This window comes from Pinus tabuliformis, chromosome 2_2 (assembly GCF_031772625.1).
Source record: "Pinus tabuliformis cultivar Carrire ecotype Pingquan chromosome 2_2, CPIR1, whole genome shotgun sequence".
NCBI lineage: Eukaryota > Viridiplantae > Streptophyta > Pinopsida > Pinales > Pinaceae > Pinus > Pinus tabuliformis.
The window spans coordinates 836,506,961-836,523,408 of NC_142300.1; the positions used below are offsets into that span (position 1 = coordinate 836,506,961).

Below are 16,448 nucleotides of genomic sequence, written 5' to 3' on the forward strand. Positions count from 1 at the left end.
AACCTTCAGAAAAATTGGAGAAAAAGCTACCCCTTCTCCAGGAAAGGTAAGCTCAATCTAATCAGAGTGTGGAAATGCATTCCAGCCACCCTTTGCTGGCATCTCTGGCTAGCCAGAAACAACTATGTATTCAACAATAAAAAGCCCATCATGGCTAGTATTCTTGCAAAGACAATCGCCAGCATCTCTGAATCCATCAGCACAAACTTCATAGCTCTTCCAGATCAGACGAGCTGGCATCAAGAAGAGAGAGATTGGTATAATAAATTCAGTCTCAACCACAACCAAAATCAACTTTCCCAGGCAACAGTCTACAAGAAATGGTCTAATTGGAAACTCAGAGGATCCAAGGAAGAGGTTAAACAGTGGATCCTTAACCAGAAGCGCCCTTTTCTTCTCTTTGATGGTGCTTCGAAGAACAACCCAGGGAAAGCCGGAGCAGGGGGCATCATCAAAGATCACAATGGGAAAACCATTCTTAGCTATGAATGGGGTCTGGGGAATGCTTCCAATAATGCAGCTGAAGCTTACAGCCTCCTACTGGGTACCTCAATTTTGACTAGATTGGGAATTAGGAACGCAATAATACTGGGGGACTCGGCTATTATCATTGCTGCCATGGTCACAGGCAAAGAGTTCATCAAGGCAGGCCTTAACAACATCAAGACCAGGATTCACGATAATCTCAGGCACATGGGAGACCCAACCTTCATACATGTTTTAAGAGAAAACAATACAGAAGCAGACTCCTTAGCAACCAAGGCTGTCAGCAGACAGCAAGGTCAAATCCGAGAGAATGAGAGGATCTATGAAAAGGCAATCCCGTAGTAGATTAAGCCGTCAGACAGCCTATCTGACCAGCACCCTCAGAAACCGTCCTTATCCCAGTCATATCAGTAGTCACACTTTCCTCGATCTCCACTACGCCACCTCCGCCATGCTATCCTTCCTATGCTCCATCGTGATCAGTACAACGCATTCTCATCATTTCTCACGCCGGAATGCCCTGCTGAGTCGTTTTCCTCATGTCTCTCGTGCTTCCCTTCCTTTGAATTCTGGTAAACGTCCCCTCCCATTCCTCATCGACTGCATCAAGGATCTTGAGCAGGATATGCACTCAGTCTTTTTAAAAAAAAATAATCCGACCTCTCATCATGGCTGGCCTCCCCCATCTCTTTATAACCACCTCCCTTCTCCCGACTGTCACAGAACACTCCTGTTTTATCAGAACCAGTCTTGGAACGCAGTGCGATTAGAGAGGAGCTTGGTCGTTCTCAGCAGCAGAAGCAAACAGTGCGTTTGTCCTCCCAAGCCCCTGTTGTCTCACTCTCGGATTCAGCTCCCCAGCATCAAGCGAGGCAGTCCTCAAAGCAATCACGAAGAGCTCGCTCCCTATACAGCTCTCAGGTATAAATCGTGCCATTCTCAGACTCTTTGTTTGCTAACTCTTCCTTACTTAGCAATGGCAGAGCCCTCAGAGAACAGAAAGCAGAAAGAAGCTCAGGAGGGCCATGAACAGCAGGAGAACCCGCTGGATCGCGTGCTGGGAAACAATACCTGCACTCTCTGTAAACAACACTGCTTCATGATCGCTCGGTTCATTAAACATCACAATGAACTCAAAGAAGACTTCCAAGCAGACAGCAGGTCCAAGAGGAAAAAACTAGAAAAGCAAAGAGCAGAGATAGAGAGCCTCAAGGAGAAATGCCAACACCTGGAGGAGGCCATTTCCCACATAAAGACTATCGCGCAGAGCATGCAAGCAGAGGCATCTACTAAGGCAAGCATCAAAAAGGAGCCCCAGGTGGAAGACTCGGTCAATCAGTTCTGGTAAACAGTCATATGTCCAGCAAATTTTGCCTTCTCGCTGGCCTCTTTGTCCGACAATATAGCCGTTACCTATTCCAACTTATTTTCTCCAAGTTTAACTCTCAGAAGTCAGGGACTGCGAGCCTATTTTGGACTTCTTTCCTTCTTCTCTCTTTATCTCATGTAACAGCACCTGCTTAAAGCAGTTTTTTATAATATAAGAGTAGACGATCATGTTAAAAAAAAAAAAAAATTAGCATGACTTCCTACATCTAACAAATTGTGTTATTATCTTGCATTGTTTGTCTTATATTGATTTTTGGGTGTGTAAATGGCATACATAAGGAAGGTCCCTACAGTAATGAAGCTCATGTGAGATTGTTCTTATTTTTACAAAATTTGTTTTCTTGTTGAGACTAGTAATAACAGAGACACAATATTGAAATTCTAACTTAAGGTTAAGGTCCTTTTGTTTTTTTGTAATCTCATTGTGGCATCAGAGCCTTTCTTTAAAGATAGCTACGACAATGCTATTGATTTTGTTGATATTACAACTAGGAAGTAGCATCTCCAATCCACCCTCTCTTTAGCTTTGAGTTATTTTTACTAGTGTTTTAAAATGTTATATGAAGCCTCTTTTTTTTTGTTTTAACAATTTGTACAATAAATAGTTAAATGTAGCCTTACACTACATAGGTGAGAGATTAGATTTGAAAATGGATAGGGTAGGGTGTATTTCTTTTAATTTCAAGATTGTGTGTTATAAAATAATCTTGGAATTTTTATCTTTTTTTTTGTTTTCCGCCAAGTCTCCGTAGAAATATTACAACATCAGACTTCACAACCATATAGAAACATTGGGCTGGCAAGCACATAAAAAAAATAAAAATCCAAAACCTGAACTTAGCTTCTCTAAGATGATTCTCAAGGCAATAAAAAAAATCCAACCTCCACCAATCCTCCTTTCCACACTATAGTTTTGGGTTAGCTTATGATGGATACCAATTCCAAGATATTTATATGAAGGGACATCTTCCTTTGAGTTATAGTTACCATAAAAATAACTTTGGGTTTCTAAATTTTGATTATCACTATCTTCGTTTTATCAATATTCACAACCATCCTAAAGTGTGAAAAAATCTTTGAAAATTTGAGTTGTTTTTCAATATTAGGAGGGTTCCTTGATTAAAGAATGATGTCATTCGCATATAGGAGGATGACAGCTAGCCCGACGAGGTCTAAGTCCATACACCTTGGTTCCTTTAGGCAATATTCTAACTTAACTATATGAAATCCAAAAAGCGTAGGGAACAAAGGACTTCATTGCTTAACCCCTATATTACAATTGATTTATTTTGATGAAACATTATTGCTTCTAAATTTCATAATGACTATCTCAAAAATCTTATCGTTGCATATCTAACTCAAACTAAGCCCCAATATCTTCCAACCTTTTGCAAAGTTTATTTGGAGGAACTATATCAAAAGCTTTTCTAAGTCAACAAAACAATATAGGAGATTGCTTGTCTTATTTCAACACTCTTGCACTATAATTTTAAAAGTGGTTTAAATAATCTAAAATCAATTAATAACTTGAAAAGCAAGATTCCCTCTTAATTCTCTTATCATAACTTTATAGGCATATACTAGTCTTTTCTAAAGTTATACCATCCAACTCAACCATAAGAGGATTAATCATGGTAGTCATCTAATTTGAGGGTTTACTTTTATCACCACTTTTTAAAGGGGAACAATAAGGCTCTTTTCCCAAAGCCTAGATAAACCCTAATTAGATGTTATATTCAAAAGGGAGTGGATGTGAGAAATAAGAATAAAGCTACAAATTTTTAAAATTCATGTTTGATATCTTTAATGTCTTAAGCTTTTTCATTTGCAATAAATTTAACTCTGAATTTAACATCTCTGATTGTGAAAGCATTGTGCAACATTAAAGTTATGTGATTACAATTTAAGACATCAGGGGTTTCATACAGATTGTCAAGGTATAAGTTTCAATTTTCAATAACAATCTTACCTTGATTATTAACTTCCGAAGTTAAAATGAGTCTCCAAATTTTATTAATTTCAAATTTAAAAGGACATAAGAGTCTATCTTGGTTTTCATAAACATATTGTTACTTCTTTCTTTTAACTAATGTCTATTTTTTTTTCATAGCCTTCTAGGTTTCATTCAAGGTATTCTTGATATATTTTCTTTTCTAGTAGTCTTATACTCTTTATCATATTGAAGGTTGATTCAAGTTGAGAGTTCCATTGTGAAGTTATGATATGTGTCGTCAATATTAATATCAATAAAAGAGAGATTTAAGTTTTGTGCAAGGCAAAAATTAGAGTTAAGAATAAGATTTTATGATTTGAATCAAGCTTATGATTATTTAATAATATTGAATTTATATAGTCTACTACATTATTCCCAAGTCCACAGATACATGTCATTCAATTTCAAGAGGGCCATGTGCTTATATCATTACAAATCATCAAGTCTTGGAAACTACATAGTTTAGGCAACTCTATACCAAATAAGTTTTCAATTAAGTTCTCGTATTGACTGTGTTACCAACACAAAATTACTTTGTAACCGAAGGTCAACTAATAGAATTCTTAGTCATTCAATCATAACCACTAACAAACCAATAAATTAAGAAAATGATGTTTGAAAATGCATATAATTAATTGTGATTATCTTTGTTATGAACATGGAAATCTTCATTTAAATACTTAATCTAGTCAAAACTCATTAAAAAAAAAAAAAACAAAACAAAACAAAAAAACCAACAACAACTGCTATATCCAAATCCAAGTAAATAAAAAAACTCTCAAATATGTCCATTTCAGTTGACTTATAAACTGCATAGTATTCAATGTTTAAATAAAAATGCCATTAGTTTTAATATAATGATTAAAGTACCCAATAAAATGTTTAAGCTGCCAGTTCTGAAAATTTAAAATGTGATGCTTGAACATTCATCTTTATTAATATGCACATCTTCCCTTAAATTATCAATATAATTAAATTATAAACAAAATAAATAAATCATCAATTATATTTCAATAAATCTACCAGCTTTCGAATATGTCCCTTTCCATGGATTCATAAGCAACCTAATACTTAGCTTTTATAGGGATATGCAATTGTTTGTAATAAAATGCTTCTGGGAGTCCAAAATCCAATAAGATGTTTCAAAATGACAAGAGGACATGTACAGTTAATCAATTTATATTGATCGACTACTTTCAATCTAAACCAAAAATATTTCTGGTATATTTCTGGTTAGTAAATTTTCCAGCAAATAGCAAGCAAATGTAAAGTATTTTGAAGGTTCCACAATTCAAGCAAAGACTACATCGGAGCGTAAAATATATTTCACACCTTTAGAAACCACACGAGCCTCATGCAACATACATTGAGACCCATGGATGTGAAAAAGTGCCATTCCTGCTATTGGAGCCACCTATAAAACCAATATATAAAATAAACGTGTTAAATTGCAACATTGCAACAAAAATTAAAAAAAATCCAATAGCTTGAGAGTTTTACATATACATGTATTTACTAAGATTTAACACCATGCAATAGTTTGTGGTGGGTTCAGGATATTTTAAAGCAATGTATCTCAAGGGTATGAAAAGGTGTTACTAATCTTAAATATGATGAAGTTTTACTAGATTATTAAGATTAGTTGGTGTAATCATATACATGTATCTACTATGATTTAATACCATGCCATAGTTTGTGGTGGGTTCAGGCTCTTTTAAAGCAATGTATCTCAAGGGTATGAAAAGGGTTTATGATGAAGTTTTACTAGATTATTAAGATTAGTTGGTGTAATTTATATAACACAAGCAATTGTACCAGACGCATAAGATGTGGTTGGTTTGAAGCCACCTTTGTCAATGAGCCTCAAACCATTGTGCCAATGAAATCACTCAAATGTGGTATGTGGCATGTAATTGCATGTACTAATGTTAATCCAATGTAGTATTTACATGTATGAAGGGTAGGTCAACGTATTACTCATATTATCCATCCATGGTTCCAAGTGGACCGATTAACCGTTTATTGTTGAAATCAAGGGTTCCAAGGAGCTCATATATCTAGCAAAGCATAATTAGTTCATCCATTTATATAGATTAATATACCTTGACCAAAATGTGTAATCTATATAGAATGTTTAATACAATGACAAACATTACAAAACAAGATTTTCGCTTTTGGTTTTTGTTAATGACACAAAGTAATTATGGTTTCTATGGATATCTATGAGAACCACACACATCAAATTTTTTATTATTAGTTAAGTGAATATAGTTGTGAAATCTTGATGTAATTGGACCATATAGTGTTCATAGAGGATGGATCCTAAGACATTGCAAGCGCTTAACAAGTATCTAAGCCAATTTGAGAGATAAGCACTTATTTTATTTGTCAATAAAGGCTTTTCTCATCTTCACAATTTTTTTTAAAGTTTCATTTACAAGAGGTATCATTCATGTTGGAAAATGGATCCAAAAGAATGACAATGGCAAAGAAAATTTTGAACATCACAATGTCTCCTTGCAATAATATCTAACTATATCATTATTTTATGGTTAATGATTTTCATTCTTATATTATTGTTTATTACATAAAAGAATCAAACTATTATTGATAATAATAGCTTTTAAGTATTGAGTGGCTTTTACAATGTAACATAGTAGATATCATTTTCCAAATTAATTACATAGAGTAAGTCATTAGCGTTAGTCTCAACTAACCATTATCTCATGATATCAAGTAGTTCACTTAGCAATCATTGCATCAGGTGATGCTCATAGGAATAAAGTGGGATTGATATTAGCAAAATGAATTGCATCAATCAATCATCACCTCTAGGGCTTGCAGTTTGTAACTAGGACCTCTGTGGAGGTGACCCATTTGAAGGCTCCTTTGGCTCAAGTGCTTTTAACTATGGAGATTTCCTCACAATCAATTCCACTTAGGTTGCCACCCCATTTGCAAAACCTTCACAAATATCATTCATTATGAACTATGCAATTAGAGCCCCCTTCACTATTTTTATTTAAGCATTGAGGGGATTTCACAAGATATCATATTATATATCAATTTTGGGATTAACTGTGCAAAGTCATTAATATATGACTATATCCATGAGTATTAGTGTCAACCAACCATTATCTCATTATTTTGAACAATCCAATTAACACTCATTACATCGGGTGATGCTCAAAGTTATAAGGTTATTTTTTGTCAACTCAAGATAATGATTCAAAAATATTTATCAAGAATTTGCACTTCCCAACCCTAAGTTTTGATGATTTAACTTTAGATTTAAGATTAGGGAACATGTTTCCTTATAATATGTATTATTTGGCTACATTCAAAGATTTTATTCGTCTTTTCCCTTTGATAGAGTGAGGGGTCTTTCTATTTTGGCCTAACAGCCCCAATTGATCTTCATCACCAAATTCAACTCCACTCCATAAGTCATCAATGTTAGATTTCCTTGAACCCAACACTTGGTATTTAATTCCTAGTAAAACTTATTGAATAAACACATGGCTAGGTCCCTAACAAAATATTTAGTGGAAGCAAATAACAATCTCAGTCACAATGATACACAAATTTGTGCCCAACAAGTTTTTGATTAAGAAATTCAAACTTACGTGGACTCCCTTCCTAGGATAATGGCCCACTTGAGAAAATATAGATACAATAACCTGGATATGATCTAACATATTTTCCTTAGATCGTTGTTGGATCTCTCCTATAGATCTAGATCTCCAACCCCTCTGCACTCCCTTAGACCTAGCACACTACTCACTGAGATGTCACTCTCAATCTTGTGTTGTTGTGTATCTATCTCCTCTCTTCAACCTCGCTTTTATAACTTTACATTGATTTAATACCCTAATCCTAAACCTAATGTCAAAGTGATTGATGGTTGAGATTAGATTTCACCTCACTTGAGATCAACAACTAAGATTAAAACTTACTAAAATAAATTATTTTACCTTTCCTAAGTTTTTTTATTAGCTCAATAAGCCAGCATATTAATATGTGCTTTTTCCTAAGTTAGACTTAGGCTAAGTTCATTAGCAACTTGTTCAACCATGCAAGTGTTCTAAGGAGATGTGAGTAACTTCTACACACCTAGACACAAAGCCTGTGCAGAAGTATCCACCCGGGCTACAAAAATTGACACTCCCTCTCAGCATGGGAGGTACTTCTAGAAGAATTTCCTCCACTTGGATTTGTCTCCAATCCCACCACATCATCTATTGTTGTAGTTGCTCCCTCTGAACTAGAAGGCTTACCTGCTAGCTGCTCTGGAATCTAACTTGAAGATTTGTTTCTCCCAACCATGCTCCTATGAGGCTACTCCTAAACATTCATCAGTGTTGGCTCATACCAACTGGTCCTCAAAGATTTAGAAGCAACCTCCTGCCCATCTTGTAGATTGTCTTGGTCACTAACAGCAATCCTTGATCCAGGATCCCTTTGGATTTGCTTACAAGTCGGCCTTGCAAGTTGTAAAACTTACCCTTCCTGACAGCAAACCGAAATGATGTGTCCTATCCCTCTGAATGTGTGAATACTTGTCCTTTTTGGTACTCAAAATCATACCTTTGTCCTCTAGAGTTGAGACCGAGAGCAAGTTTTCCTTCAACTCTGTTGAGAAACCAAGTGCTATGTAGTTTAATGATTGATCCCTCTTCTTGATAATTACTTGTGAATATTAGTTGTCCTTTTAGTACTTTTATGTTTTCTTCATCAAGAAATTATACAAATATTCAAAACATAAAGATCGCAAAGGACACCAAAAATTAGGTTGCTAGCTAGGGCAAAACCCCATAAGGGGAAAACTCAACAATCGTTCTCTTATAGAATTAGATCAAAATGAGAGATACCCAAGACCAAGACAAAATTTCCATAAAGATTCAAAGTCAACCCTCCTCCAACAAGTAAAGTCAACAGAATTCAACATTGGTCAAACTTCCTGAAATTTGGTCAAAACACGAAATTTTTGGCCCTGTAATAACCTCAAAATTGGCTAAGAAATTTCGCACGTGTGAACATAAATACGACACAAACCTCAACTTTTCTCTCTTTTGACTTCCTTCTCTCTCCTTTGACTTCAACTCTTTTTCTTCTTGATTAGTTGCAAAAATAAATAAATGATGATGTGAATGAATGAATGGTTCTCCAAGAGGTTGAGTTGACTCTTATATATCGCTGTCCAAGAGGGTCGAATAGGTGCCACATAAGCCGACTTGTCCAAGGAGGGTCGACTTGGTCTTTGTGTTGACTTTTTGACTCAAATAAAATTCATTTTTTTCTTTGAAATGTCCAAATGTGACATGACTCAAATACGATTTGTTTTGACTCATAATAAACTATTTTGACTTTTTGAGGATGAATAACATGCTTTCGCCAAAAATAAAAATATAATAATTATGAATATGATAAATATATCAATGATAAAATTGCATTACATTATGAAGACCGACACTAGTTACAATTTCAACACTCCCTCTTAACTAGGGAGATATTCATAATGACTCAATAGGATAATATCAAGTTGAAATATTCATATAAGAAAGGATCCAAATTGATAAGCATCAATGATGATAACATCATCATAACCAACATTATCAAAATACCAAGGCCTTAACAAGTCAAGTCTATCTCTCCACGAATGCTGTGAGGCACTAATTCGGACACCACCGCCTCTCGAGGCACATACCCCACCTAGGTGTTCCCAACATATGTCATCACAGGACCATTTCCTAATCCCAAGGAAAATTTCATCCTCGAGACCATTCTTTACCAAGTCCATGTATGCAACTTAGGATGTTAGTCCTAATCAACCACAATACATGACTCGAGAATGTTTGTCCAAGATGCTTATCCAATCCACAATTCTCCTTTCGTGTGTTCATGCACTAGGCTTATGGTTGTTAGTTTTGGCCATAGTATGACACATGGAGAATAAGGTATCCACCCTCACTCCCTCTCAACCTGGGAGGAGATATCCACAAGTACAAGATTGTCTTGAAAATGCTCATGCTTCCTATTAGAAAGGGACTTTGTCAATACATCTACTACATGTTCATTAGTGGAGATATATTGTAGCTTCGAGACTCCATCCTACACCATACTTCAAATGTTGTGATACTTGATATTAATGTTCTTCGAACTTGCATGAAAAAATAGGTTCTGTGACCAATTTATGCAACTCTGATTATCACAACATATTATGGTCGAATCCAAAGGTCCTTCAAACAAATCAACAAGCAATTCACTGAGCCAAACTACTTCACAACTAACTTCACTAGCTACCATATATTCAACTTCAACAATATTTAACGCAATCAACTCTTCTTTTTTGCTCATCCATGAAACCATAAAGGATACCAAACAAAAACAACCACCAACAGTACTTTTCTCATCTTCGGCACTGCCTACCCAATAGAATCAATGTAACCTACTAATCGAGTTTCATTTCCTGCAACATATCTCAAACAATGATGTATGGTCCCACAGAGATATCTTAAAATGTATTTAGCTGCTATCCAATGATCATGTTTAGGCTCCATTTGAAATTGGCTAAGAGTGTTTACTACAAAACATATAGTTGGTCGGGTGTTCACGAGATACACCAGAGAACCAATCAGTGGTCGGTAAGATGATGGATTGACAAAACTTAAATCTGAATTTCTGAGCTTCTTTAAATTGGTGATCATAGATGTTTTCATGGGTTTACTATCCATCATCCCAAATTTATGTAGAATATTGATCACATATTTTCCTTGACCAAGATAAATTTCGCCAAGTTTATGCCAAACTTCAAGTCTCAGGTAATAATGCATTAGTCCAAGATCTTTCATGTCAAATTCAGTTGCTAGTTCCTTCTTGCATTGACGAATAAGATGCTCCACACTTGTTATCAGTAAGTCATCCACATATAACAATATGATCACAGACTCATTCTTGACTACCTTCATGTAGAGGTTTAGGTCTGCAACACTTTTGACGAAACCAAGTCTTATTAGATAAGAATCCATTCGGGCACACCATGCTCTCTTCAACCTACATACATGCAATTCTTTTTCATGGACTTCAAATCCTTGAGGTTTCAATGTATACTTCCTCATCAATTATGCCATTAAGAAAAGTGGTTTTCATGTCCATTTGATGTATATTCCATCCCATAGAATCTGCAATAGATATGAGAGTTCTAATTTGAGATTCTAAATTCTGATATTCCACAGTGTTCATTTTTTATTTGTCTACGTTTCAAGCCTAGACCAAGACTCATCATCAGAACTGATTTACAAAGAAGAGGAACGAGAGCTATAAATATGATAAGGTGAGTTGTCAAGATGGGAAGCTGACCAGCTCAAGATAAATTATTTTTATTTCAATTCTTTATTATTATCTTGTTGTTAATAAATTATTAATTTATTTAAATTTCTCTAGAATACTTAATTTGTTGTAATAATGATTTTAATGGAATATTGCTTTCAGTATTAATAAGTTTAGATTCTTTAATAAATTGCCTTTTTTTTTTAATTTATTCTAATTAAATTTCAATTGTTTATGTTTATAGGAGAGGTGTTTAATAAATTGCTTTTCCTAATATTTTGATTATTGATTAATTTAAGTTTATGTTATTAGCTTGTTTTTCTTATTGTAAGCAGTTTAGTTTCTTTAATAAATTGCCTTTTTTATTTTAAATTTATTCTAATTAAGAAAAAATAATTATTTATGTTTATAGGAGAGGTGTTTAATAAATTGCTTATCTTAATAAGTTGATTATTGATTAATTTAAGTTTAAGTTATTAACTGTTTTTAGGTTTTTCTTAAATTATTGTAATAAGTTTTTGATTTTTCAAAAAATTTATTTTATTTTAATTAAATTACAATTTTAATAGTTTTATTTGTAGGAGAGAAGGTTAATATATTATTATACTAATATTTAGATTCTAAAATCATATGCCTATGCTATTAGATTATTGTTAATGTATTATAAATTGAATCTTAATTATATTTAATATAAAGTCTTGTTACTATATTGTAAATGTATTATTTCTTTATAATGCTTAATATTATTTTTATGGTTAGGACAAGAGTTGGTTTGACCTATGGTAGGGTCAAGGAAAGGAAGGGATCAAAAAGGGGGAGAGGGTTAAGATTCTAAAGGAAGGAGCATGAGAGGGTTAAATTTAAGAGGAGAGGTAAGTGTGATAAGGGGATAATTGTGAGGAGTAGGGGTAGAGGGTGAGAATGATGAAGAATGGTAAGGGCGTTGCGAAAGGGAGGGCCTTTTATTCAATGGGGGTGAGAAGGGAAATCCAATTTCTGCTAACTTTCAAGCCTCCATCCCTATTGAGGCTATGTGTGTGTTTGATGATCTCAAGTGCCTCCCGAACTTTACACTTAAAATGATGTTTTTCATTGGCAATGACCTTTGTGTCTTCAAGGCATATATGGTGGTTTGTCTTGCCTGCATGCTCAGCTAAAGCTAAAGAACGAGTTCTCTCATTACGGATATCTGCACCATGCTCTTTGAGCCTGATCTTGACTGACTTGCCTGTTTCCCCAATATAGTGTTCTCCACAAGAACAGTTGATCATATAAACACCTTTCTGCTGGAGGTGCTCCTGGTTGTCCTTGACATATTTCATTCTTTGTTTAATAGTCGTCATGGGTTTGAATGAAGTTTTGATATCCTTCTTCATGAGAACTTTAGCTAGCTTGTCAGTGACTCCACGAATATACGAAAGGTAGGCATTAGTAGTCAGGGGGTTATTTGATTTATCTTTTTTGTTACCAGATTTGGCTTTCTGAATGGCTTTGAAGATGTCTTTATTATTGTATCCTAAGCTTGTAAATATTCTTCTTAAGTAGGTAATCTCCTCTTCGGTGTGGATCTCATCTGATATTCTACATGCTCTAGTGAAGAGGGTTTGAAGAACACCCATTTTTTGAGCTGGGTGGTGGTGTGAATCAGCATGAAGATAATTATCAGTATGTGCCTTCTTTCTGAACACTTTGTGTCCTATGGAACCATCCTTGTTTCTTATGAGGAGGATATCAAGGAATGGGATGCAATTATTCTCCTCAACCTCCATTGTAAACTTGATGTCATTAGACATGCTATTGAGATGGTTTAAAAAGTTTTTAAGTTCATCATCCCCATGAGGCCAATCAACACTGGTGTCGTCCACAAACCTGATCCAAAACTTAGGTTTTAATGGGTAGGTGTCAAGAGCCTTCTTTTCAAATTTTTCCATGAAGAGATTGGCTACAATAGGTGAAAGAGGTGATCCCATAGCCACTCTTGAAGTTTGCTCAAACATCCCATTTCCACTCCTAAATTTCTCATGAAGAAGGATATCAAAACTTCATTCAAACCCATGACGACTATTAAACAAAGAATGAAATCTGCCAAGGACAACCAGGAGCACCTCCAGCAGAAAGGTGTTTATATGATCAATTGTTCTTGTAGAGAACACTATATTGGGGAAACAAGCAGGTCAGTCAAGATCAGGCTCAAAGAGCATGGTGCAGATATCTGTAATGAGAGAACTCGTTCTTCGGCTTTAGTTGAGCATGCAGGCAAGACAAACCGCCATATATGCCTTGAAGACACAAAGGTCATTGCCAATGAAAAACATCATTTTAAGCGTAAAGTTCGTGAGGCACTTGAGATCATCAAACACCTACATAACCTCAATAGGGATGGAGGCTTGGAAATTAGCAGAAATTGGATCTCCCTTCTCACCCCCATTAAATAAAAGGCCCTCCCTTTCACATCGCCCTTACCATTCTTCATCATTCCTGCCCTCTGTTCCCCCTACCCCTCACAATTATCCCCTTATCACACTCACCCCTCCTCTTAAATTTAATCATGTTCTTCCCTTTAGAATCTTAACCCTCTCCCCCTTTTTGATCCCTTCCTTTCATTGACCCTACCCTAGGTCAAACCAACTCCTCTCCTAACCATAAAAATAATATTAAGCATTATAAAGAAACAACACGTTTACAATATAGTAACAAGACTTTATATTAAAGATAATTAGGATTCAATTTATAATACATTAACAATAAGATAATAGCATAGGCATATGATTTGAGAATCTAAATATTAGTATAGTAATACATTAACCTTCTTCCTACAAATAACACTATTGAAAATGTAATTTAATTAAAATAAATAAAAACTTATTACAATAATTTAAGAAAAACCTAGAAACAAGCTAATAACATAAACTTAAATGAATCAATAATCAAAATTTTAAGATAAGCAATTTACTAAACACCTCTCCTATAAACATAAATAATTAAAAAAAATTAATTAGAATTATTTTAAAATAAAAAGGCAATTTATTAAAGAAAATAAACTTATTACAATAAGAAAAACAAGCTAATAACATAAACTTAAAATTAATCAATAATCTAATAACATAAACTTAAAATTAATCAATAATCAAAATATTAGGAAAAGCAACTTATTGAACACCTCTCCTATAAACATAAATAATTGAAATTTAATTAGAATATATGATCATAACAAGTTGTGGTCCTGTAGTTATACCATGTTTCGGTTCTGTAATCATATCATGTTGTAGCTTCAACACTTCTTTCCTCGGTCATGTAATACTTTGGTCCTGCAATACTGTGATATCTCAATCCTGGTTCTTCACTGTCATAAAGATGATCTGAATAACTTTGATGACCCAAACTTCGTTGTCTTGTAATGCACTCAACCTTGTTGTTTGTAATCCATCCTAACTTCTTTGTTTTGTGACATGTATCCGAACTTCTATGGCCTCTCCTTTTGGTCGAGTTCACAAGGGTATTTATAGTTGTTTCTGATTGTAAATGAAGCTGACATGAATAATTAGGAGGAACAAACTTATAGAAGATCAACTTTGAGGCCTTGGCAAGATGACTTGATGGAGGAGGTTTTTGACATGACAAAATAGATTTTTATCTTTGACATCATGAACCCAAGAAGGGTTTCTCACATAATAAATTTGACTTTGACTTAAATAAAAACCATATAGCACACAATGGGTGCTTTGACCTATTGATCATTGACCCAAGCATGAAACCCATGCTTTAATAAGTAAATAAAAAATAAAAAATTTATCTTTTCTTTCTTTGGATAGATACATGACTCAAATTCAATTATGAAGACCGACACTAGTTACATTCTTCAACAGAAAGTACTCACATGAAACAAATTTTGTCAGAGGCCTAGGCCATAAGCCTTTTACTAAAAGCTCCGTAATAGCAGACTTTACAAAAAAAAATCAGAGTTTTGGCATCAAAAGCCAACCCTTTTACAATCAAAATTAAATACTATATAGATATTACAACTTTTGAAGTTGTTACAAGTTTTCAGGGATAAAATTCTAACAATGTACTAGAAATAAAAACAATATCTGAATAACTGCAAGAAATTTGGCGCTGTTTGAAAATTCTATGCCTCAAAATCTGGGTAAGATTGACTATTGATCTTCCTCTTTCTTTAGATGCTAAAATCATGTGCATCGCCGGAGTATAAGAGTCAAATACATTATATGTGGAGCCAAATTTTATTTATTAATTTAAATTACCATTTTATTAATTTTATTTTTCGTTTATTTTAACTCTGTGCATTTGATTTTATTAAATAATAAAACTATAGTTTTATCATTTATTACAAATTTTAAAGTTATTAAACTAATCATTATTATTATTTATTAAAATATAAAATTTTAAATCTAATATTATTCCCGATCCCAATGTACAAATCTATAGTTAAAATTAATTGCCAGGGGTTTGCCTATCGACAAAAATTAGTGAGAGAGATTTTATTTTTAACTTTGAATTTTATTAATTGACTTTTAATCATTTTTAAGCCTAATTAATTTCTTAACTTTTAATTAATATTAATGACTCTATATATATATATATATATATATATAAATATTTATTTAATAATGAACATTATCATTATATACATATATTCATTGATTTATTGATTTATTTTAAATTTATTTCAAATGTGGATTGAGATTTAGTGTAGAAAATGACTTAGGAGACAGGGTTAATCAGCTAAGGCCAAAAATTTAAATGGTAACATTTGGCCTGGAAAATGTTACAACAACTGTAAAGGATTTAGGGTTTGTAGATATTACAATGTGTAACATCTTGAAGGTTTTTGGTATCTAGGGTTCATAAACCCTAGATGGGACTAGATTGGAAAAACCTAGAAAAAGAAACCCTAGCTTATTGTTTATGTTGTAAAAAGGATCTAGCTTTTGAGTTTGATAGGTATGACATCATGATGATATGGAGGCAAGGGTGGCAAACAAGTCCAAGATTAGGAGGGAGCTAACCCTCTTCAAAGGGATAAGTGCCCTACATTTTGGTTATATAGCTATTTCATCCTTGTACTTTGCCTTTTTGTTCTTTCATAAAGGTTGCAGGTCAAGAAAAGATTCATCTAAACCCTGACTAACAAAAGGAGGAAGTAAAAGAATGTGGCAAAGCATGAAGATGAAGAAGAAGGGAGCAGTTAGAAGTTTGCATCAAGAAAGTCGATTAAAGGACAATAAATTCA

At 34.0% G+C, this 16,448-nt stretch overlaps 1 protein-coding gene across 1 annotated transcript in view; it reads right to left on the bottom strand.

Annotated features, from left to right (window-relative positions):
• Positions 1 to 4,856: 4,856 nt before the first annotated feature.
• LOC149195575 (2-oxoglutarate (2OG) and Fe(II)-dependent oxygenase superfamily protein) overlaps positions 4,857 to 16,448 on the bottom strand; it is a 96,328-nt gene continuing 84,736 nt past the window's right edge. The window contains exon 4 of the mRNA XM_089405363.1: positions 4,857 to 5,282. Coding sequence (XP_089261489.1) covers positions 5,160 to 5,282 — 123 coding nt within the window. The 3' untranslated portion in view covers positions 4,857 to 5,159. The remainder of the gene's footprint in view (positions 5,283 to 16,448) is intronic.